The following is a 24,047-nucleotide window of genomic DNA, read 5'->3' on the forward strand; positions in this document are numbered from 1 at the left end:
TTTTTTGGCTAAAACAGACTATTACATACTTTATAGTTGAAATGTACTACCTCAAATGAAGAAAAAACACAAGTCTGAGACTTTTTTAAATAACGTCATGTGTAACATATTTTCCTTCCAATGATTAAAAATTATTAAATATATACTTTATGATTACAATCAATATGTGATTGTAAGAAATCAGTTATAATCTTTATATGGGGATGATATATTATCTCATTCTTTATTACATTAATATTATCAACAGTATTTTTTTCAAAAAAAAAAAAACAATATAAAAGTAGCTGAATTTATCCATGGCAAATTCTTGAGAATAGGCTGTGTAGAAATAATTACACTTTTTCAAGTAAAAGTCATACAAAGGTAAATATCTCTGTTACACAGAATCAGATCTTCTTTAGTTTAAACTGTGCACCTGGTTTAACACATCAGACTACATGTACTGGAAGCAGTGTGATTTTAGCACTGGAGAATCATTTCTTCCCTAACCTCAGCATTTCATCGTGGTTGGTGTTTGTAGGGAAAGAAAGAACAATAAATGAATACAATTAAATCATGTTAAAGTCCTGACTGGCGCTGGTCCGTAAAGACATTGGTTTGAACATTAATCTAGAGTGTCCTAGTCTAGAAGTAATAGTTTCACTTCCTGAATTTATAATTGCGATATTTGTTCTTCACATGATTAATTTAGTCAAGAATGACAACTTGCGAGTAGATCAAAATCGGGAAATTTGATTAAATATTGTGGCTAGTTGCTTTATGTTGAAACATTATAGCTCAATGGTGGGATATAGACATCTGCCTGAAATCTTTTGCCAGGCAACTATAATCAACATGCATACACATACACATCAGTGGTTTCCTCCCAGAAATATGTTTGCCATAACTTTTATAAAGATTTACGTATCAGCCTATAAGTGTTTTAGACTGGGGCCACCTGGAAAAAATAATCCTTTTAATCTTCTAAGTTGCTGAGAAAGAATGTTTTCTTCCCAATAAATTAGCAGTATTAAATTTCTAAAGAATTCTAATAATCATATTTAACAGTTGAGTTCTTATTATATGTCAAGTACTGTTCTAAGCATTTTACATGTATTCATGTATTGAGTCTTCTCAAGAAAACTGTGAAGTGGGTGCTACTATTATATCCATTTTACAGATAATGAAACAGATGTGCAGATTAAGTAACTTGCCTCAGGTCACCTAATTCGCGGGTAGAGGAACTTGGCTCTTTGGCAATTTAGGTTCAGAGTCCATGCTTTTAGCCACTATGCTGGACTACTTAAATGTTTGCTGAATACACAAATGACTATTTTCCATGACAATGCTTTCTCCCTCATGCCACAGTCTTTTTCTATGTAGAAACACCACAGAAACCTCTTTAGAGGGGGAAAAAAGAGCTTGGGATGGAAGATTGTGGTGCTGAAAAATGAATAGCAATCCACCTTGTAGATTGGAGAATGGCTAACAATATCATTCAGGCAAGTTCTGGTATTTGGCATGATTCACTGAAGAAGAAAGTTGGTATATTTTTAATCCCTAAAGATGATCCAGATACTATCAAATTCTATTTTCATCCCCACTGTATTTCTCAATACAAATATATTTTCTAACTGGAGAATTCAAAGTGGTTCATATGCTCTCTTTAACCAAAATTATTCAGTATTTTGAGACTAAAGTTTCAAGTTTGTGAGATAGGAAACAGTTCATTATATGCAAAATCCCTAGACCAGCACCTGCTTCACACTGATTTTCAAGTGTCTACCCTGCATTTACATCAAAAAAGATCAAGCTGGTTCTGCTGCACAAGTCACATACAAAATTAGGATAACTGCTCTGAAAGGTGTCAACTTGTGAACATGAAGGTTATTCTGTAAACTTTTGAACTAACACAAGATACCACCTGTCCTAAGGAATTTTTATTGGCTATACCAAGAATGTGAGAACTCTGCAGAATAAGTATCTGGTAAAAGGGCCACAAGAAAAAAGAAAAGCAAGCTGTTCCAAATTCATTAGATAGTAGCTGTATTTGATAGCAGCAACCCTAATAAATAGGTGCTTACATTTTTAATGCTGAAAATGTTATTTTTAAGAATAAGTGAAAAAAATGAAATGTTACATATTGCTCATATTAAGTGGAAAACAACTGCATTTTCTTTTATATGCATGTACAAAGCTCAGAGAAAGGGAAAATCACCATGACATCAACTGTCAATGCATTTTCTAAACATAAGTAAAATCAATTCAGCACAACTTGATTTTTAATATATCTGATGATTTATTCAAAGTCCCTGCATTATCCAAACACATATGCCTATATCCTAAAGATCTATAAGTTTTAAGAACAATTTTATTTCATGTTTAACAACTATAATCCTTTCTTTAAAATATATATACTCTCATGTAATTTATATAGCATTAGACAAATATTAATTGAAAATAAAGGTAAGCCATCATTTTAAATTAAAAATACATTTGAAATAGACAATTTGAGAACACTTATTTTACTATATAATCAAAGCCAAGCCAATAATATTCTTAAAAAGTCCATCAATAATTATAAAAGTAGTAGAATATGTCTAATGTATTCGAATAATGGGTGGTTGCCATAATCCAGGACTGTTAATGTAATAACATGCTGTTTGCTCACAATGACAATTAAAAATTTCCCCAAGATTTATTTATTTATGCATTTCATGTTCTAATATACCCTAAGGGCATAGTTAAATAACAAATTGGCAATATTTGGTTCATGAGCAAAAATAACAAAAGACCTAAAATAAAAATGAAATGTGTATATTTAATGTACAATAGGCAACAATGGCTAAAGAAACTTTACAAAAAGTTTACAAAAAGAAAGACGATAAGATCTTCATGACTGCTTTGCTGTCTTTTTTGAATGTTGGTCACAAAACTGCTCCATGGTGCCAGCCATTATTCAAAAACATACTATGACTGTGAAGAGTATTTTTTATAAGATCAGTAGATATATCCAAGGATATGTAAATAGTCAGTGAATATTACATGATAATCTTCTCATTAATCAGTGTGTGCTACCCCCTAGAGAAATCCCAGCTACTATAAACCACTTATTCATTTTAACTAGTTAACATCACAAGATAGCTGGTATTTTATATTCTAATATATAAATTTCAGCTAGCTTAAAAGTTTGCAGTTGATGCTTTAATCCTATGCCTAGGAATTTAAAATGATATTTATTACTATTAATGATTAAGTAAGTATATTTCCTGGAAATGACAGTATAATACATACATATGTTATATGAATATGAACATTGGTTTATGAACTAACAAAATCACTTTCTTCTCTATCGAATCATTTTTATCCATCAAAATATCAGAATACAAATGGAGTATTATTTAAGGAATCATATTTTTAATAGACAGTTTATATGTAGGATCAGAAATATCTGAATTTAGAATATCATTAATATGCCTTTTGAAAAGCATAAAAGGAAAAAAAATTACATTTTAGACAAGTATAGTAGAAATAAGCAGCAAATTTGCACAACAGCAAAACCTAATTAAAAGCTTTAATTTAATATGTAAATTTCTACCTCACCTAGGAATTCAGAGGAGCTATATCAGTTCCGAAGCTACTTTCAAGACTTACTATCTTTTTACGTTTTTTACTTTTTATCTCTTTCAAGTAGATAAAAAGAAAGACTTGAAAAAGAGCTGCATAATAAAAGTCTGCAAATATTTCTGAAGTGACAAAACAGCCAATAATAAATTATTTTAAAATTCACTTTAATTTTTCTATTTCCAAAGTATGTGAATACTAAATGTATCTAAGTGTAAGAAAAATATCTTCTAACATAACTATAAATTTATTCTTACCCTCCTTATTATCACCATTCTAGTACACAATGCATTTTTCTACCTCCAAATGTTTTACTACTTTTTAATAATCTCAAGTTATTAGTACACTTCTCAAGTTGCCATGAGAGTATTGACTTGAAGTCTATTATCTGTCTACTTTGTATGAACTGAAGTCAATTCAAAGGTCAAACTTTACTGTATCTTGAGATTCTCTTAGGATTCCTTTTCTGAGAAAATTTCATAAACCATCAATTGCATTTGTGTTATAACTACTACCATTAAAAAGTCTTAATTTGAAAAAAAAGTCATTCATTTATGTAAATCTTCTCCTTATTTATATATATATTAATGACTGTCTCAACTACCCCAAACTGGGTCACAAGAGATGGATTTCCTAAAACTCAGACTTTTGGATCTGGAAAGGACATTAGAGATCATCTACTTCAACCCCTTCATTTTATGGTTGAGGACACTGAGCCCAGAAAAGATAGCTGAGTGACTTTGGGCAAGTTTCCTACCAAGTAGCAGAGCCAGAACCAGAGGCCAGGTCTCCTGATGCCCAGTTAGGAGCCAGGTCTCCTGATTTTTAATCCAAGGATCTTTCCATTACACACACTGACTCTCTATTCTTTGAGGCTGTCTTGGGCTGCTCACACTGATCAAGCTGCCTTGTAAATGACCACACTCACTAAATAAAATGCCCTTGATGACAAGTCACAGGACATTATAGCATACCTGTATAAGCAGGCTATACTCTAATTAATCACACTCTTCCTCTGTTTAGAACATTTCAATGGCTTCTCATAGATCATACTGTAAATTATAAGCTCCTTAATATGATTTTCAAAGTAATATATGATCTAGCCCAAACACGTCTCATGAAACTCTCTTCCTCTTTCTTTTCTGTTGAAACTAGACTTGCTTCATTGCTTGCAATGTACCAAGCTCCTTCCTACCTCAACACATGCCCTTCCCTCCTCGCAAAGGCTCTTACCCCATGTTTGGTCTGGCTAGCTATTAATCTTCAGTTTTCAGTTTAAATATACGTTCCCATAAAGAAGATTTCACAAGCCCTCTGATCCTTTGCCCTACTCCCACCTCAATTTACATTTTAATTGCAACTTGTATCTTTTAGTATTTATAACAAGTAATAGATTATATATTCAATTACTTATTTACTGTGTTTTTTTGCTAATCTAAGCTTTGCAAGAATAGGTGCTATGTCTATTCTTAATCACTATCCTCCATTACCTAGATGACTGTCTGGAACACAATAATGATAATAGTTATTAGTTACTGCTTGATTATGTGCCATACCTTCTTCTAAAGAAAATTATCTCATTCAAACCCCCAACAATCTCATAAGGTCGGTTTTATTATGGTATTTATTTTACAGATTATATAACCGAGACACAGTGCAATAAGACACTTGCCCAGTATCACTTGATAAGTGGTAAAACCAAGATTTGAATTGAAGCATTCTTATTCCAGAGTCCATTTTTTTTACCAATGCTTATGCTGCTGCACACTCAAATGTTTGTTGAAAAAAAAGAATAAATTCATGCACAAAATCAAATTGTTTCACTGAACTATATAAGCAGAATAATAATAACAACAATATAGTGTTTACTAGGGCCAGATACTGTTCAAAGTATTATACATATTTTAATCATTCACTGCCACAGCAGCCCTAAAAAGTAGTTACTACTGTTATCACCACTGTATAGATGAGGAAAATGAAGCACAAGAGAGGTAAGTAATTTGCCCAAGATCACACTGCTAGCAAGTGGCAGAGGCGGGGTTCAAACACAGGCAGTCTATTTCCAGCGCCTGTGCTCTTAACTTTTATTCTATACTACCATATTTGTGATTGCCTATATCTGAAAACTGATAGCTCAAATTTAATAATTAATTACTAATATGGCAATCATTAGTGAACCCCAAAAAGACAGCAGAGAGAGAAAAATCCATCTGTTTAGGCTTAAATAACTCCCTCTCCTTGATGGAGATAAAAAGTCCTCCTCTGCATGAATGAATTACTGAAAGGTGTAGCCCCTTCCTTCTGGGGCAGACACTTCCATAGCAGTGTGCAGGGTCTTTCTAGGGAGTGTCTTCTTCTTTTTCTGACCTCACTATCTGTTGGTGAAGGGTACAATTTGCATACCCATATTCAGTAGCCTTGGTTAGACTACAGAGTTGCCAAAATTGTGTGCACACCATGAAGAAAAAAGAAATATAGGATAAAGAAATCCTAGGATAAGGACTAAAAAATAAATAAATACAAAAGCCATGCAAAAAATCCAGAGCCATGGAGAGCAAGCAAAACCCTGATAAAATGTGCTAAACCTCTGCCAAACCTTGCTAAAATTTCAGATGGACAGGGCGCGCCTCACTAAGCTCTTTAGTTTCATTAGCTAGAAAATGAGGATAACAACTCTTACCTTGACAGATGATTTAAATAATAAAATAGTGCTGATGAAATCTCCCCTGCAAATGATATGCTCAAATCTTATATCTTATAAAGTCTACAGGGATCTTTTTTCTCACATTTAAATTAAATTTATTCTCTATAAAAAACCTAGTGGAAATAGTGTTGTGATATATGATGATCCTTTAAACATGTGATTCTATTTTTCACATAGTTGAAATTTTATCCTGTGAATATGAAAGCACAACAGCAACAAAAGGAAAGGCATCTTTACCAGGAGGTATCATGAGGTCAGTAAAAGTACTGTTAGACTAGACCTTAAAAACAAAAGCAAATGGAAAAGAAAAATTTTAGTTCAGGGTTGGATGACTCTAGTCAGCTCATTTGGAAAAAGAATACATGATTTTGTTCCTGAGTTTGGGTATTCAGCAGTTTTAGAAGGTGTGCTGTAAAAGTAGGGCAAAGAAATCCAGATTTAGAAGCCAGATTTTACAGACACTGTGGCCTGTGTACAATGTCAAAAGAATAGGTCAAATTGGTCAGCTGCATGAAAGAAAAGCCAAAAATAAATCAGACCAGCATATAGATAAAATAAGCAATCTGACTGCATATTTCCACATTTGAGTGCGTCATATTGGAATTACTAAGCACAGTTAATATGACAGACATTGGGAAATTCACTTAAATTTTCCACCTGCTTCAGGTTTCCCAGATGCAAATGCCAAATAATAAAAGTCTTTCTTTCCAAGGTGCTATCACATGCTTAGGTGAAGGACACTACAGGAGGAAAAATAAAACAAAAACTGTTATCTTTGCTCACAAAATGAGATCTTATAACCTTACCTAATAGATTGGTTAACCACAAGGCCAGATCTTCTTTCATTGGTAGCAAATTAGCTTCATGTCTGCTGGCTAGCCATTGGCTATACTGATGCATATCAGAGAGGCCAGGTCCACTGCGTACCTTTGGGCTCAGAGCAGTGCACATTATTTATCCACTTGTAATACCTGTTTTGGAAACAAAAGAGCAATTGCTTTTTATACAGACTTCTCTCACAAAATGTTGTCATCATGACATTATAATGAACTGGATCCATGGGTGTTTTGATGACATTTCAGTTTATTAATTATTAAACCGCATGAAACACTATTTGCTTTATCTGTACTGGCCCTCTCACTTTTGGCCAACCACTTAGTAGGAAACAGCAGCAATCGAAGTTCAAATAAAAAATCAAACAAGAAGCTTGAAGTTTGTGTGAAACAATATACTTGGAAAGAGCCAGTTTCTAAGCAAGAAATTCCACATATTGAAACATGAGAAAAAGTTAAAATGTTAGTGTCCAATTTGTTAACTTCCATTGTTTGGGCTATTTAAAACCATAGATTTTCACCAAATTTTACAACTGAACACTAGCAATGACAGCATTTTTACAACTCACTGTAAACACATGATTATTACCCTTAAAAATATAGCCTAAAAGGTTAAGCAAAGTATGTCTTTTTTGGAGACGGCCAAGCAATCATGGACTCACAATTTAGAGAACTGGGTGAGAAGCAGGGGGAGAGGTACACCCAAAGACTCTCTACCACACTTCTCTCTTGCAGGCAAAGAAACAAGAAAAAGAAAAATTAAAAAAAATTAAAAATTAAAAATTAAAAAAGAGGATAAGTGAATTCACCAAGACCATACAGCTAGGTCATGACAGAACTAGGCTTGAACCTGAGTCTTCATATTCTGAAGACCACTACTCTTTCTGTAATGACACATTTTTACAAAATGGAATAGCCAAGAACCCATATTGATGATAACCCAAGAACTGCAGCATAGTTCTAATAAATGCTGCCAGAGGTGTTTGTTTGTCCTCTGCTATCGCTACAACAATCTCTTTCTCTTTCTTGCTTTTTATCTTTCCACCTTATTTGTTTTACATGCTGGGTTTTGTTTGAAATTATCTTTAGAGTAGAAGTACTTAAATATCTTACATCTATAAAAATAAGGATGCTTTCATTAACCTGATCATATTGTGAGTAGCGCAATCCCCTACTTGGGTTGTAGAAAAGGTATTTGAATATATATTTGGCCTTGAATATAGCATTTTTGTTTGTTTGTTTTGTAATTTTTAGTAGAGATGGGGTTTCGCCATGTTGGCCAGGCTGGTCTTTAACTCCTGACCTCAAGTGATCCACCTGCCTCAGCCTCCCAAAATGCTGGGATTACAGGCGTTGAGTCACCATGCCCGGACAGAATATAGCACTTTCGTATTTATAGGATGTAAGACTACAGGAGAACGAATGAAGCAGTTAATATAATAGTCATAATGTTTAACAACATGCAGGATTCTACTCTGTATATAAATATGCTTATGAAATAACCAGATGCATTATGACTATATGACAATGAAAATGAAAATATTTGCAATAGGCAAGAAGTAATGTTTATATCATATCATGAGGTTTTCAGTGATATTCCAGTATTTATGGCATTTTAAAGTTACCAATAAGTAATATATTCCCCTTTTGGTTTTATTATTTGAAACTCTACACAGTATTCCCTTCCAGTTAACCTCAAACTCTAATTCACTTACATAAGTTAATTTCTTTTAAATATTGCTTTTGAAGAACAAATAAGACACTGGTGTTTAGGAAAATGCAAAGTGGGAACATCTCCCAAATATTTTGCTGTAGTAATAGAAAAGACTGTTGGGAGTATGAGTAAGTACCTAAAAGGTATCATAAATACAGTATTTAAAAGCACAATTTCATTTCTAATTAAATTACTCTCGAGTAATTTTTTGAAAAAATTACCATAAATTTTCTCTGAAAACATCTTATATATATCTATCTAAAGTCAACCATTGCAAATGTGAACTGCTTTCAATAGACCTTGTCATATGTTATTAGATTGTCATTACGGGAATCAGAACATCGCCACTTTTTATTATTTCATAGTTAATAATGACATTATCCATATAAAGTCCTAAAGTTTTCTCCAAATTCTGTGATTAAACACCAAAAACCTAAAGCATTTTCTGCCCCAGTTAAAAAAAGTATGTCTAGTCCTAGAAAAACAAAACTTCTCCCTGTAGCTGATTAAGATTCCTATATGCCTGCTAGCCTCAGAAACATTTAAGTAATACATATAAGCACATGATTCATATATTTAAATAACTAATTTAAATCTTAAAAGGGTTACCTCTAAAATGCCTTTCTTCTCAAGACACAATCTCTTCCACTACTTTCCTGAAAGTGAGATGTGGCTGTTCAGTAACTTTACCTACACCCTATTATGTGCTCTGTGACTTCCATTTAAGCATCAGAGTCCTATTTTGCTCTATAAAAGCAAGAAGACACCTCAGATTCTTAAGCTCATTGTCCAGCAAAGAATTTATCAAGGGATAGTTTACAGTAAGCCTAATGGCATGTAACAATTTCAATGAGCCAGAAGGACACAATCCTTTCCCTCAAAACCTCTAAACAGTGAAGTTTTTATTTTCTTTGACAGTGGCACATTTATTTCTCATGTACTCTGTCCTGTGTTTTGCCAGAAAAGTAATTCAAACTACCTTCTAATAATTAGAGATGAACATTAAGTAAAAACAATAAGAATAATTAAGCAATTTTTATTTTGTTACTTTGTATACAGTCAAAAGTTTAGTGGTGAGAAAAAAGCAAAAATACAGTTACATTTTCCCAGGAGACAGAGGTGAGAGAAAGAAAGCTTAGTGAGCAATTAACATGCAATAGAAGTTACACAATTAGACATATGTCAAATATGTAGAAACCTAAAGTCACTGTCATAGATAAGGACTCTTCTGTTTAAGTCCCTTCTTAAAAGAATTCAGATTCTCAATCCAATTTCTCATGATCTTTTTTTCATATTTCAAATCACTGCCAAACTTAAATGACTCAACGGTTTGGCTGAAAGTCAATACCTGCAGGTCTTGGATTTAGATTTGGCTAACCCATGAATACGAAACATGAAAAATGGATTCAGCTAGCATGATCAAAATTTGGAGTATGGAGAATTTACCCCATGGTGAAGTAGTTTCCAACGAAAATGATTATGTTGCGGTGAAGAAAGGTCAAATTAATTTATATTATTCCCATAAAAAAATCACTATGGAATTTTACCCTCCTTATAACTTTTTAAAGAAATGTTTGGTCAATATGGATCAGATGAATTACATCGTAAAGAACAAGCTACACAAAAAGATCATTTCAGTTCTTTTGAATTCATTCAAAAGTGTTCAAAACCACAAGAGATGCCAAGGGGTATCTTTTAAAAAAGGTGGGAAATAAAGTGACTGATGATCCACTAGACTTGAAGAAAACAGTGAGGTTAGAAAGAAAAACTTTTTTGTATAATGTGCCTAAACACTGAATGATGTTTCCAATAAAGTGTATATAGTCCAAGTATTTTAAAAGCTTGATAAGTAACTTTGGTAACTATTAAACAAAGCCAATCACTTTTAAAAGGGGAGTAAGTACTCAAATACTTATATGGCTCCTCCAAGCTTTCTCAGTCTATCTAAAATGGATAACCAACCCTTAGGTCTAGGAATCCAGAAAAATAAAACTTAAAGAGAAAAACATGCAGAAACTTAATACTAAATCCTTCAAAGACTGTGTGTGTATATATTTTTTCTTTCTTTCCATAGTAGAAGTGATTCTGGAATAACAATTAAGAATATGATGAGACTTGAAATAGCCCAGGAGAAAAAGAAAAAAATAATGACTTTGTAAGTAAAATATCACATGTTTAAAGACTCTGTCTAGTTTGTTGTCCCAGATCCCAGCTGAAGACATCATAGTTTTGACTCTGAAGAAAAAGTATTCTTCCATGCCACCTAGAGGTGTGCTTTGACTACGACCAAGATGATTTCTGGCTTATCTCTAGGCTTTGCTGACATGTTAGAGAAAATGCATTGCGACATTACATAGAAAAGCAACTAGAAAGACAAAAAAAATGAAATGATATACACTTCTGTCAGCTATGAGATTTCACTTAGAAGCCTGAATAATGAATAGAATATTGGAACTGGAATCAGAAGTCCAGGGTCAAATAATAGCTCCACTACCTAACCATCTAGTAGCTATTCTATTCTAGTCATATGAATTTTCCTCTTTGTACCCGTGTTTTCTACTATATACAAGGGAGGCCGAAACCTTAAAGGTAATTGTGAGGATTAAATATTTGTGCCAATGCTTGGCATATATTTAATATTCAATATGTTTTTTATTAGCAAAATAGAAATGATCACCATCAGAAATGTGCCAAAATAAAACTTCTATTGACTTATCCCAAAAAGAAAAGCAATTCTGTGACAAAATAGGAGTATTTTATAGAACTCTAAATCATTAAGAAAAGACAAAGGACAAAGGGGAGAACAAATAAATGTATTAATGATACAGTAGATAATGGATTATTCCAAGTTTTCTTCATATGGAGAAGAATGCTGCCCCTAAGATGTTGATTAATCAGTTAATAGGGAAATGCTATACACCTCTCAAAGTAAGTGTGAGAGGACATCACTACCACCACCCCATCTACACACACAGACTCAACTGTGAACATTGAAAACAATGAATCCTAATCAACCCATAGTCAAAGGTCTCCTCCCCTAAAGGTAATCTTTGCTCTCATTTGCAGTATTTTTCCCCACATCTATTCAGTTTCATGTGTTACAGGTGTCAAACATTGAGGAAATAGTTTATTGGTCAATCACGTTACCTTTTAAAATTAAAAATAAACAGTGCTCCAAATCAAATACCCTTCCAAAATCTGGAAAGAGAAAATGCCATTTTTCTAGCTGAACTCAAAGAATAAACCACCCGGGAAAGTTCTAGATGTCTCTTTCATCATTGTGAGTTCTTTACTCTTTTGTGATTCATTTTGGCTAACTAATAGTATCTCACAAAATATACATTTTCAACCAATGTCATGGATACGAAATCTTACTCTAAAGGTCTAATCAGAAAATAAAGTCCATAATTTCAACAGAAAGGCAATTTCAGACCTTGTAATGGGACCTCCACCTTGGGTTCAGTAGAGCAACTTATCCACAAATTGAAAAGCACCAAACATAAAGCAAAATGACACTTAATGGTAGTTTATCTAATTCCATAATAACAATCTTTAAATTCAAAGGAAACTTACAATAACGATATATTCAAACTCCCTGTTATTAATAAGGGGTTGGTAGCCTAAGAGGATATTTTGCCCACAGTAACAAGACTGTTTAGTCATAATTATTAAAAGTATCCTACTCAGCGCTTGTGATCCTTAATTTTGTGTAGTGCTGACTCTCTTTTAGAGATCTCTTTCTTACCCCACAGTCCCATCTTGATTTGTCTTGGGTGAAATGATGGTGTAGTTACAAATAACAATTTCTTCTCAAATCATGATTTAAAAAACCTGAGTGGGAATTGATTTTCTATATTTTCATGTTGTTAGGGATATTTTAAAGTTTTTAAAAAATCATACTAAACCATCCTTCCAAACAATTTAGCATAGGTTTTTTTAACACCTACCAGATTAGCTTGGAACATAATTAAAATAGAAAACCATCTGACAGTCATTAACAATATTAACAACTAGAATATTTAAGGATTTACAACAAAACTTTATCTAAGTTGAGAAAATTCTTTTCTGTTGTTTTAATATAAAGATTTCTGTTTTAGTTAACTATAATGTAGTTAAGAACCAGCAGGGTTCTACATTCTGTGGAAATATATATACATATGTGACATGGTCTCACATGAGGGAGTAAAATTAGCAAAGTTTTAATTGTATTGATGCTGAAAACATTTAATACAGAAAATTACATAAGCCTCTTACTTAATTTTGACAACAGATTATTTTCTACTTTTACTCCAGTTCATTTCTCTAGTCAAAAAACATTGAGTGGAAACCTTCCTAGTTGCTCAGGTTTAAAGAAGCAGTTGGATCCTGTTTGGACCTTAATATCAAAACCACAAAGATACCAAACCAACCTTACAACATGCCCTGCAGTTTTAAACAAAAGTCTCTCTGCAAACCGTTCTAGCCTCATCATGCCTTTTCAACCAAGGTAACTTAGTTTTCCAAAGTTTCCCTGAGTCTTCAATGCAGACTTCCAGTCTTAAAGTTAAGATTTTTAAGTAACACACAACATACTTAGGGTTAATATAAGACCAGGTATTTCACCATACTCGAAAGTTTGAGGTTTAACTGAAGTTTCTAACCAAGATGCTAAAAAATTCCAGGGCAATCACATGACCTTTTGCACCAGGTGAAATATTTTTTTGCCATGTGAAATTATTTCCCAGTAAAGCACAGTCCATAACACCACAGCATAGTGTTTAGCAACAAAGTAATGAAATAAACCCAAACTTCAGTAGCATTCAGGCTGAAATCCAAGCTACCTTTTCCATGTAAGGGACCATTCAGGCAGCCCTGTGCAAAGTCTCCAATGTGCATTGCAAAGGCACACTGTCCCATGCCTCATCCATCTGTCCCTTACCTTCTCTTAGGCAGTCAAAACCCAGACACCCATGTTGTAGAGGACCACCAGAGCCACCACCTTCACCGCAGTTAGAGGAAAGCATTCCTTGAGAAGGAGTTCATTGATCAATATCAAAGACAGGCTGGGCAAATCAGACCCCAGCTGCAGTTAGTCAGTGTCCACACTGCTAAGAGTTTGGAGTAAAGAAGCACAGGTCTTGTTCTCTGCCTTGCCTCTGTGAATCTCAGGGGATTCGTGGGGAGGAAAAGTGGACTTCCTTTGCCACGCTGGTACATCCAAACTGTCTAAGCCTTTATTTTAATACTAGGATGTCAAATGGGTGTTCCTGTGCACAATCAGATCTTATTTCCTTGGCATAAGATCTCTCATACACAATTGATCTAACGTTGTTGGAGAGGGTTGGAGGAGATAATTTTATAAGAATAAAGTTTTGCAAACTCTTCACTATAAGAAGATCACGGAGGTGAGAGGATGAAGATGAAGACAGTGGAGAGGGTAAAGACTGTGATTTCAAAAAGGTTAACTGGGAAAAGAATTAACAACCCTCCCCCAACCTCAATTGTTTTTGGAATGCAGAAACAGAATCTGTTAACCCTTGCTTTTTCTCCCTCTTCATTCAAGACAATGGAAACTTCTTCGGATACCTGGGCTAAGTTAATGGTAATTTACCATACTGAGTTGACAGAATTTAATTTTGCCAGTATAAATAATGTCTCTAAAGCAAAATTGCCTCCTTTGTTCCCCAAACAATTTCAGATTCCAGTCTCAACTTTGGACTGAACAAAAAGAACGATACCATGCAAAATCTTCCCGAAGTGTGTTGATGTATATCGGCTAGTGTTTGTTTATTCACATAAAACTCAATTTCATCAAACTCATCAGACACAGACAGTGAGTATCACCCCAGATCACACATGTGGCGAGCTTTCCTCCCATTCTGGCCTCAACGACTCAAGTAAAACATTCAGGATCAGCCCTTTAAGACCATTCTGGCTCTATCCCACCCCACCATAACAGACAATGCTGAGCATGCATTACAGATACTCTTGTGCACGAATGCATATGTGTGCATTTATAATCGATGTGTTCGTTAAAAATCCTCACTCTGTCCCTGGTTGGCAGAGCCACCCCAGCGGGCTTACGTGCTGCGGTCATCTGGGGTGTTCCACAATAGGGATAAGGAACACATGGTTGTTTCCAGGGAATCAGAAAGTCACCCTCTGCAGTGAATACCCACTCTTAGAGAAAGAGCCTGTCCAACTGTCCGCGGCTCTTCACTCTTACCCGCCTCGTTCCTGAGGTTATTTTTTAATGACCTCTCCCCTCCCCCGCCGCCCCGGGTGCAGCAGACAGGCAGGGGCTCCCGTGAGCCCCGGCTGCAGAGCGCGCACGCTGCGGCGGCGTTGGCGCAGAACTGGGCCAGCCAGTCGTGCTCACCCCGGCGTCCCGAGCTGGGCTGGTGGCGGCTCTCAGAGGCGCTTGGGCTCCAGGCTGGGCTCCTGAAGCTTCTCGGGGCTGGACCCCTCCAGGCACAGGTCCTGCAGCAGCCGCTCCCCGCACCCCACCAGCCTGGCGGCAGCGGCAGCAGCTACAGCCACACTACCCCTCTTCATACTTCTCTGATGGCTCCTTTTAGTGCTGTTTGGGAAAACGATTTTTTCTCCCTGCCAGAAACAGATTTCCTACATTTCATCAGTCCTCATAGACCGAGCGGAAGTAAAATGCTTACTTTTTCTGGTGGACAGCAAGTGCAATTGACACTGATTTACCCTTCAAAAGGGGAGAGATTGTATTACAAGCCCTTGGCAGCAATTCCGAGGTTGGGGCCAAGCTCCAGCTCCCTCCTTGTCCCCCAAACACTAACCTAAGAGAGAAAAGGTGGGGGGTGGGGTGGGGATCATATTTAACTCTAGAGGTTTAACAGAGTCAATGGCTTTAGCACAATATTAAAATTGGGTGTTGGAAAAGTTTTTGCTTTCCTGGCCAGTGATTTTGCAGACGGAGGCACGAGCTTTCCAGTAACTTCGGCCACTCTTCATTCCAAATTGAACATTTTGATGTCTTACAATTCTCTTTAAATATCAGATTTTTAGAAGAGGCTGTACTCAAGGCTGTTTTTGCTTTACCAAAGGAAATACAATTCCACCTTTCCTTCTTTCAGCCTCAGCTCAGCGTTATGTTGAATGTCAGAGACAATTGTCTCCAACTGTTGTTTATTAGTACGTGTATTCTGAGATGAAACGTCTTCCATGAAGTGGACAGATGTTCAAGTGTCTGATTCACCTCTAATGCGCGGGGATTGCTTGCTGAGTGTGCTGATCCCCACAGGTTACCACCTCCCATGGAGCACAGATAAAATGTATTACACTTTTTATTTTGTTTTGTTCTCATGTTCATCAGTTTCATATATATTGCCATCCAATGTTTACAATGGCAGTGGCACAGGTATTGTGATCCTTGCTTGGATAACATTTTTATAATGATGAGTTACCTAGCCCCACTCCCAAATAGAAACTACCTGTACATTCACAATAGCTAAATGACGTGGATGATTTTAGACATAATTTAAAAAAAATTCACATTTCACCTTTATTATTGCTATTATCTGGCAGAAACTGCATCAGTTATTTGCTTCTAGTGGCAATACATGTAATAAAGAAGAAGAGAAAACCGATTGAAAAGTTTGGAGTCATTGAACTCCAACCTTTTTATTTTAGTTCAATTTGCTTTTGCAGCTATCAGCTCCACATTTCCTCCTTAGCTGTCTAAAAGAAGAGAAAAATAGTCATTCTTAATTTTAAGGAGAAATAGCATTTTTAAAAGGTCTACATAACAGCTTGGATAAACATAAATAACAACAAAACATACAGAACTCGTTACTGATGAGTTTTAGTAAACGAATCTGAATGATAAAATTTCTTAAAATGTGATCAGATCTGAGTATTCCTAGAGCCCCAACAAAGAATTTTGAGTGTCTGAACACATACAATTTAGTAAAAAATCAAATGTTCTTGATAGTTTTCCCTGATCAAAACATCATCAGCCAATAAATGCTAATTTAAGAATTATCCAAATATGTAATGAGTTCAAAAAATTTAGCACTTTGAACTTTCAAAATCTTACATCCTATTTCTCCCCAGATATGAATATTCTTGTCACATTGTTCATTATTGGTGTTATAAAAAGCAAAGAGTAAGGCAATGTTTTTGTTGATTCAGGAACAATGCTAAATACAGTTTGGGGGGAAAAAAGGAGGCTTACAGAGGAATTGGGAAAGCACAATCATTCAAAATTACTCCCTCTCCATGCTCATTTCTTCCAGGTATTTTTTTTTGTCTTCAATTTTGCATTATGTCATATCCTCTGTCTCTCAGAAAGAGCGAAAAGAAAAATACCAGAAGAAATAAATAATGTGTTTTTTCTTTCATTAACATCTAAGAGTTGCGCTGAATATTTTTTTTGGTGACAAAAGAGAAGTAATACAAAAGATTTCTGAAGAGACATGGATATAGTGTTTTTATTTTAATTTTTTTAGCGTATGTAAAAATTCCCATTTGATTTTTATCTTGTGTTTTTCAAAATCAATATTTCTATTTATATATTATGATCACTCACTGATACACTTGCCAAAGATAATCTTTTGTCCAAGTATTTTCTTAGCTTAGTGTGGACTCAACCCAAACTGTTCACCTTAGGAAAACGTAGTCCAATTGAAGCAACTATAGCTTCTCTAATATGAAGGCAAAGGAAGCAAATACCTCAATAAGATAAAAAATGTTTAAATACATCCTTGAAACTTAACACCACTAAAAAGAAGTCAAGCCAGATTTAAACAGTTTAGTTTTTATTTTCAAGTGATCAGTGATCACAGTTAGAGAACTTTAACATGGGAAGTTTCTGGGTTACTATGTGTGTCCCACATTCTAAACTTTCAACATTGTCTCAAACATGAATTTTCTCATTTCTCTAAGAAATACTTTTTTGAGTTTAAAAATGATCAATAAAATATGTTATTTTTTCTCTCCTATTTAGATAACTCTCCTTTTCTCTCTTAGTCCTTAACCCAAATGAAAACAATATATGTAGTACTCACTCTGAAAAGTGAAGCAAACCTTCAATAAATGATTGAGGTTAGAGGACACTTTGAGAAAACATTAAATAACATGGAAATAGCCACTGGGTTAAATTTGGTAAAATAAATTTCCAGAAGTGACCAAGAAAGACTTATATTCCTAAACAGCTTCAAAGGAGCAGTTAAAAATGACAAAAGACAGCCTGGGAAGCAAGTCAGAATAATGATACAGAAAGCAGTATGAAGACATGCAATGGTATTAAAAAATACATGAAGAAATATATTTAATAATAACTTAAAACATTTATTTACATTTTGTTAAAACACTTTCTCAGTGAGGTCAAATATGTTTATTTTTCCCAACCTAGCATCTTAGTCTATAAGGCCTTCAATTGATATATTTTGAAATATAGTTTTTTAATGTCATAAGGCAAAAAAAAAAGGCAAAGAGAATAAATTTTGTAAATCCTAGCATAGTCATTACAAATAGTGTTAGGAATAAAAACAGACTGTGAAATTTTAAACGATAAATGCTATTACTTTTCACCACCATTCATATATAAAACTACAAAGGATAAATCAAAGAAATTTCATATGTAAAGTTCAAGGTTTACTCTCCATCTAATATGCAATTTTAAAAATCTATTACTTTACTCTCAGTGGAGAACTTTAAACTTTTTAAGTACAACACAACAGTAGCATAAATATTAATTCCCTCCTGTGCAAGACTCATTTTTCTGGCAAATTGTGTTATGTATAAGCATATGTTTTCTAATTTTTACATAAGAAATAGATTAAAAATCATTTTGTGAAATATGCCATTTGTCTTATCTAGTTTTATTCGTTTATTTTTAATTTTTTAATTTTTTATTTTTGAGAAGGGTTCTCACTCTGTCACCAAGGCTAGTGCAGTGGCGTTGCCATGGCTCACTGTAGCCTTGACCTTTCAGGCTCTAGCTATCTTCCCATCTCAGTGTCAGGGTAGCTGGGACCACAAGTGAGCACCACTGATATGGTTTGGCTCTATGTCCCCATTCAAATTTCATCTAGAATTGTAATCCCCAAATGATGAGAGAGGGACCTGGTGGGAGGTGGGTCCATTTCCCCCATGCTGTTCTCATGATAGTGAGGGAGTTCTCACAAGACCTAATGGTTTTAAAAGGGTAGCACTTCCCCTCTCTCTTTCTCTCCCTCCTGCCGCCACGTAAGACATGCTGTGCTGTCCCTTACCTTTCCCCATGATTGTTAAGTTTCCTGAGGCCTCCCCAGCCATGGAGAACTGTGAGTCAATTAAACCTCTTTTCTTTATAAATGACCCAGTCTCAGGTAGTTCTTTATAGCAGAGTGAAAACAGACTAATACAGCCACCAACTCTGGCTAAATTTTTATCTTTTTTTTTTTTTTTTTTTTTTGCAGAGACACGGTCCCACTATGTTGCCCAGGCTCGTCTCAAACTCGTGGCCTCACATGATGCTCCTACCCAACCCTCCAAAGTTTCTGGGATTACAGGCATGAGCCACCACACCCTGCCTCATCTAGTTTTAAATATCCTATGCAGTACATTCTGTGGTGTGACGTCTGTTGTCTAAGTTGAAGGTTTTTTTTTTTAAGTTTTCTTTATTTATATATCTTGTAGTCTGCTTCTAAATCTTAAAAAAGTCTATGTCATGTCACTTTAATCACAAGTACCTCAAGTATAATATAAATGTTTAATGTAAAATATGTTTATTTCAACAACCTTCCTTGTCTTTTCCACCACTATATCTCTGGCATGTAGAATATCATGAGACATATAGTAGACACTCAATAATTGTTGAAAGAAATGAATGATTATTTTAGAAGAAGCTGGTGTCTTAGAAAATATACAACTAGTTGGTTATATCTTTATATATTGTCTCTAATTTAATAGTTTAGAACCCAGAATAGAAAAGTAATGTTAAAATAACATTACGAATGATAGTTTCACTCCTGAGCTAGCAGCATTTCATCTGGTAAAATGTAACTAGAATTCACTAAAACAGATGCTTGCCTGTGTGCCAGGCTTATAAATGAGGTCAGTCTGTGTCACCTGTCACTTCATTAAAAACCAAGGTTCATTTGGACTCAAGGTTTAATCATAACCAATATAACAAGAGTGCAATGAAAAGCAATAGAAAATATTACCACTGCAGTGGCTTTCAAATTTTTTTTTATTGTGACCCACAATATGAAATACATTATGGAACAGATGCATAGAAACACACTTAGACACAAATAAACTAAGTATGTTTCACAAAAACATTACGTACTTTACTATTATATTGCACTCTGATATTTTTCTACTTGACATTATTATAGTCTCTTCTATGCTATTCAATTTAAAAGAAATGCTATTAGAGAACTGCTAAATTTGTTTTACGACCTACAGTTTAAAAAAAATCTGACTGGAAGGAAACTAAACTAAGGGGAAAATCAATAAAAAGTGAGGTAAGGTCTCAATTAACAGATGGTTTCATTACAAAGTATGAAACAGATATGTTTATATATTGTCATTGGTAGACTTGATGCGATGTGATGTCACAACATCCCAAACATCTTATACCATCACACCTCCATGCCTTTGCTCATGCTAACCAAAATGATCTTTTACCTTCACTGTCTCCCTCTGAAGAAATCTGATTCACTCTTCTAGGGGAAGCTTAATTGTCGCCTTTGTGGTTTTCTTGATCTCTCTGGTAGAGATATTTTTTGTAACTCTATGTCCAGTGCTCTGAGCACTTTGCTATTTCTTTTATTTCTCACTTATAATGTAGTATCACAGTTATTTGCTTATGCATCTATACTTACCAAATTGTGAGTCCTAGAGAGTAGGGACTAGGCTATTCATCCTTATATTTCAAGTCTTTATGACAATACCAAGCCTGAGGTTGCCAAATAATTGAGTAAATAAATAAATAAATAAATAAGTCATAAAACCACTGCATATCCAAGGGAGGAAAAAGTGGGTGCCATTGGGTGATAGAAGGGATACAGCAAGGACTGTGCTCATCAAAGGAAAATTAAATGGAGATCCCTCTATAAAGACAATACCAGTTATTAATTTTGCATCTTTATTCCTAGCACAATTTACTTATAAGTGAGATTTTAGTATTACATTTCTTGGGATTCTCTTGCAGTTAGATATTGTTCCAGTTATTCATTGATTTTTAAGTACACTAATAATTTCAAATTTAGGATTACTTTGTTGAAGAATGAGAAGTTTGCTGAAACTTCCATTATTGTAACTATAACATAGTTCACAAATATGGAATATTTTCCAACTGTTGATTTATACAAAGCACTTAAAGATATGACACTTAAAATGATCTCATTAAAGCATTTTTGTAGTTCCAAATAATGGATCAGGAAGCATCCCATAAAAGGGCAGTAGTCCAAGCTCAAAGTGAGAGAACTGCCCGGGAATGGCGCAGTTCAGTGTCAGTGGGGCTTTTCTTAGCATAAAGGAATATTGCCATTCTGCTATGATCACAGTAGTCACTTAGTCTCTAGAGTCATTTGCAAAGAAGTTTTGCCAGCCATCGTCCCTACAGAGGCTGTCAAGGAATAGGCATAATAAATTGTAATATATTAGTCATTACAGTTAGCAGAGTAATCTGGAGTCCAGATTTGGTCACAGACGAAATCAGGCAGGGTCCACTTCCAGCTTCTTTGCTTGTTTGCTAAAAGTTATAGGCAAATTATTTTACCTTTTAACCATCAGTTTTCACATCTGTAAAGTGGGATTAACAAATACCACTCTCTCATAGGCATGTCTTGAGATTTATATAATACATGTAAAATAGTTTACTGTTTGACATACAGCAAGTTTTAAATGAATGTTAGGTATGTTATTGTTAAGTGAGCACCCAAATATTCTTATTGACTCATTACAACAATTCCCTAAGATAAAGATATTAGTGGCATTAAAAATACAAATGTTCAGAGAATCTTATACATCCTTTCTCTGAGTCTTCCCCTCCTCGCTTCCTAACATTCCATTTTACTCTCTTTAGACATCCAGTGGCTTCATGGTTTGTTGGGTCACTCATTCATTTATTCTCCAACCTCCTCTGCGTTAGGCACTTGTATCAAAATGGAGTCACATTCCCTGCTTTCCGGGAGCTCATTCTAATAGCAAAAATAGTTTTTAAAAAGCTTACCTAATGACACACATCTATTAAGCAGCATAGATAAGATTTAAACTCATGCCTGAGTCTGACTGATTTGAAAATATGCTCATTTCTCAACACAAATGGGAAGCAATTTGAAGCTACTTATTTGAAGCAACAGACCTCCTTCTTTCCTCCATTTTTTCCTTTCTCTCTTCTCTCTTTTCCTTCCTTTCTTCCTTCTATCCTTGCTTTCTTTTTTCTTTCTTTATAAGGAGGTGTCGGGAGTCTATATATCATTTTTAAAAATGTCTTAGATAAAAACTAGAAAGATTTTATATTTAAAAGTTAAAATGTGTTAATAAAATTATTTGAGAAAAAAAAAATCATTTTTGAAAAGAAGTGAGTTTCTATCAGGTATCCTAACTCCAAGCCAGATGAGCTGCCCCATGCGGTGAAGATTCCACATCACAGAGAATTAAGTCAAACACCTCACAGAAGTATGAGAAGAAACTCATGAAAAGAATACCGAAGAAGGCTTTTGAGGAAAAACTTTTAACCAGGAAAAGTCAAGAGAAGGTTTCAAATCCTACACAGAAATAATCTCTTTTCTTTTGGATTTGGTATCAGTCAAGGATAGATGGGGTCAGGGAAGATGTCTTTTTAACTAGCTCCCAAGCCTAAGCAGGCTAAATAGCCAGGAGACTGAAAGTGCTTCTTAAAGGGGAGGGGTTGCATTTTTATTTTTAATAATAAGCTGACTAGGAATTGAGTCAAACAAATTTGACTTCAAAATAAGATGCAAAATAAGAACATATCAATCAAGATCCAGAGTTGGATTAGATTATCAGAGCTAATAGTAAAAGACCTTCCCTACCTATACCACCTAGTCTCACACATTAATCGCCTCTGGAAACACCATCATGGACATACCCAAAATAAAACTTCAACAGGTTTCTAGGTATTCCTTAATCCAGTCACATTGACACACATAAAACTAAGTTCACACATCTACTCCTTGTCAATTTAGCAACCATATGCATCTCCTTAAAACTATACTTAATTTCCAAAAAGAGGCAATAACAAAATCATAGTTATACCTAACATGATACTACTAACATGATGCAACTATGCTGCATACAACCAAAAACACGCTAATCTCATCCCCACAATTTAGCTTTCATAATTTCAACATTCAGATTTATGGCATTTAGAATTGCATCTTTCAGGATTATGATCCAAACTCCTATGACAGAATCAATAAATGAGGGGAGAGGAGATAAAAGTCAGGGAGATCTTTTGAGTGGTTATTCTTTTCTCTTTTCTTCACACTCTTTCTTCTCAGTATGCTCATGTTCTAAAAAAGCAGGTGAATTATGTGAGCATTCAATCCTACTCTACAAACCTACATCATCTACGTTCATTATTTTAAATTATGATTTAGATTTTATTATGACTTGCTGATAGATGGATATGTGGTGTGAGAAACAGACAAGGAAAACCCCTAGATTTTTTTTGGATGAGCAGTTACAAAAACTATGCTGCCATTTAACGAAGTGGGAAAGATGGGAAGAAGTTGTTTTGCTTTGTTTTGTCTTGTTTCATGTTCGGTGGAATGAAAATCAGGGTTTTAGTTCTAGACAAGTTAATTTTGAGGCGCCTGTCTGATATCTAGAGGGATCTATTATGTAGTCAATGGGCACAGGAAGAGGGTAAATCAAAGTTAATTGAGTCTTTTAAAAGCAAAGGCCAGGCACAGTGGCTCACGCCTGTAATCCCAACACTTTGGGAGGCCGAGGCGGGTAGATCATCTGAGGTCAGGAATTCAAGACAAGCCTGGCCAACATGGTGAAACACCACGTCTACCAAAAATATTTTAAAAATTAGCTGAGCATGGTGGTGGGCACCTGTAATCCTAGCCACTTTAGAGGCTGAGGCAGGAGAATTGCTTGAATCCAGGAGGTGGAGGTTGCAGTGAGCTGAGATCGTGTCACTGCACTCCAGGCTGGGTGACAGAGTGAGACTCCATCTCAAAAAAGAAAAAAAAAAAAAGCAAATTGTGTTCAGTTGCCT

General features: G+C 34.9%; 1 protein-coding gene across 3 annotated transcripts in view; it reads right to left on the reverse strand.

The window, feature by feature from the left end:
* The window catches only part of GAS2 (growth arrest specific 2), a 162,543-nt gene that overhangs the window by 117,268 nt on the left and 21,228 nt on the right, over positions 1 to 24,047 (reverse strand). For 2 of the 3 annotated variants that reach the window (XM_032166398.2, XM_032166397.2), the window contains one exon: positions 7,114 to 7,278. In XM_032166398.2, coding sequence (XP_032022289.1) covers positions 7,114 to 7,258 — 145 coding nt within the window. In that variant the 5' untranslated portion in view covers positions 7,259 to 7,278. Of the gene's footprint in view, positions 1 to 7,113; positions 7,279 to 15,212; positions 15,502 to 24,047 lie in introns of those variants that run through there. The other variant, XM_032166396.1, reaches the window with a different exon arrangement.

This window comes from Hylobates moloch, unplaced genomic scaffold (genome assembly GCF_009828535.3).
Source record: "Hylobates moloch isolate HMO894 unplaced genomic scaffold, HMol_V3 SCAFFOLD_11, whole genome shotgun sequence".
NCBI classification, from domain to species: domain Eukaryota; kingdom Metazoa; phylum Chordata; class Mammalia; order Primates; family Hylobatidae; genus Hylobates; species Hylobates moloch.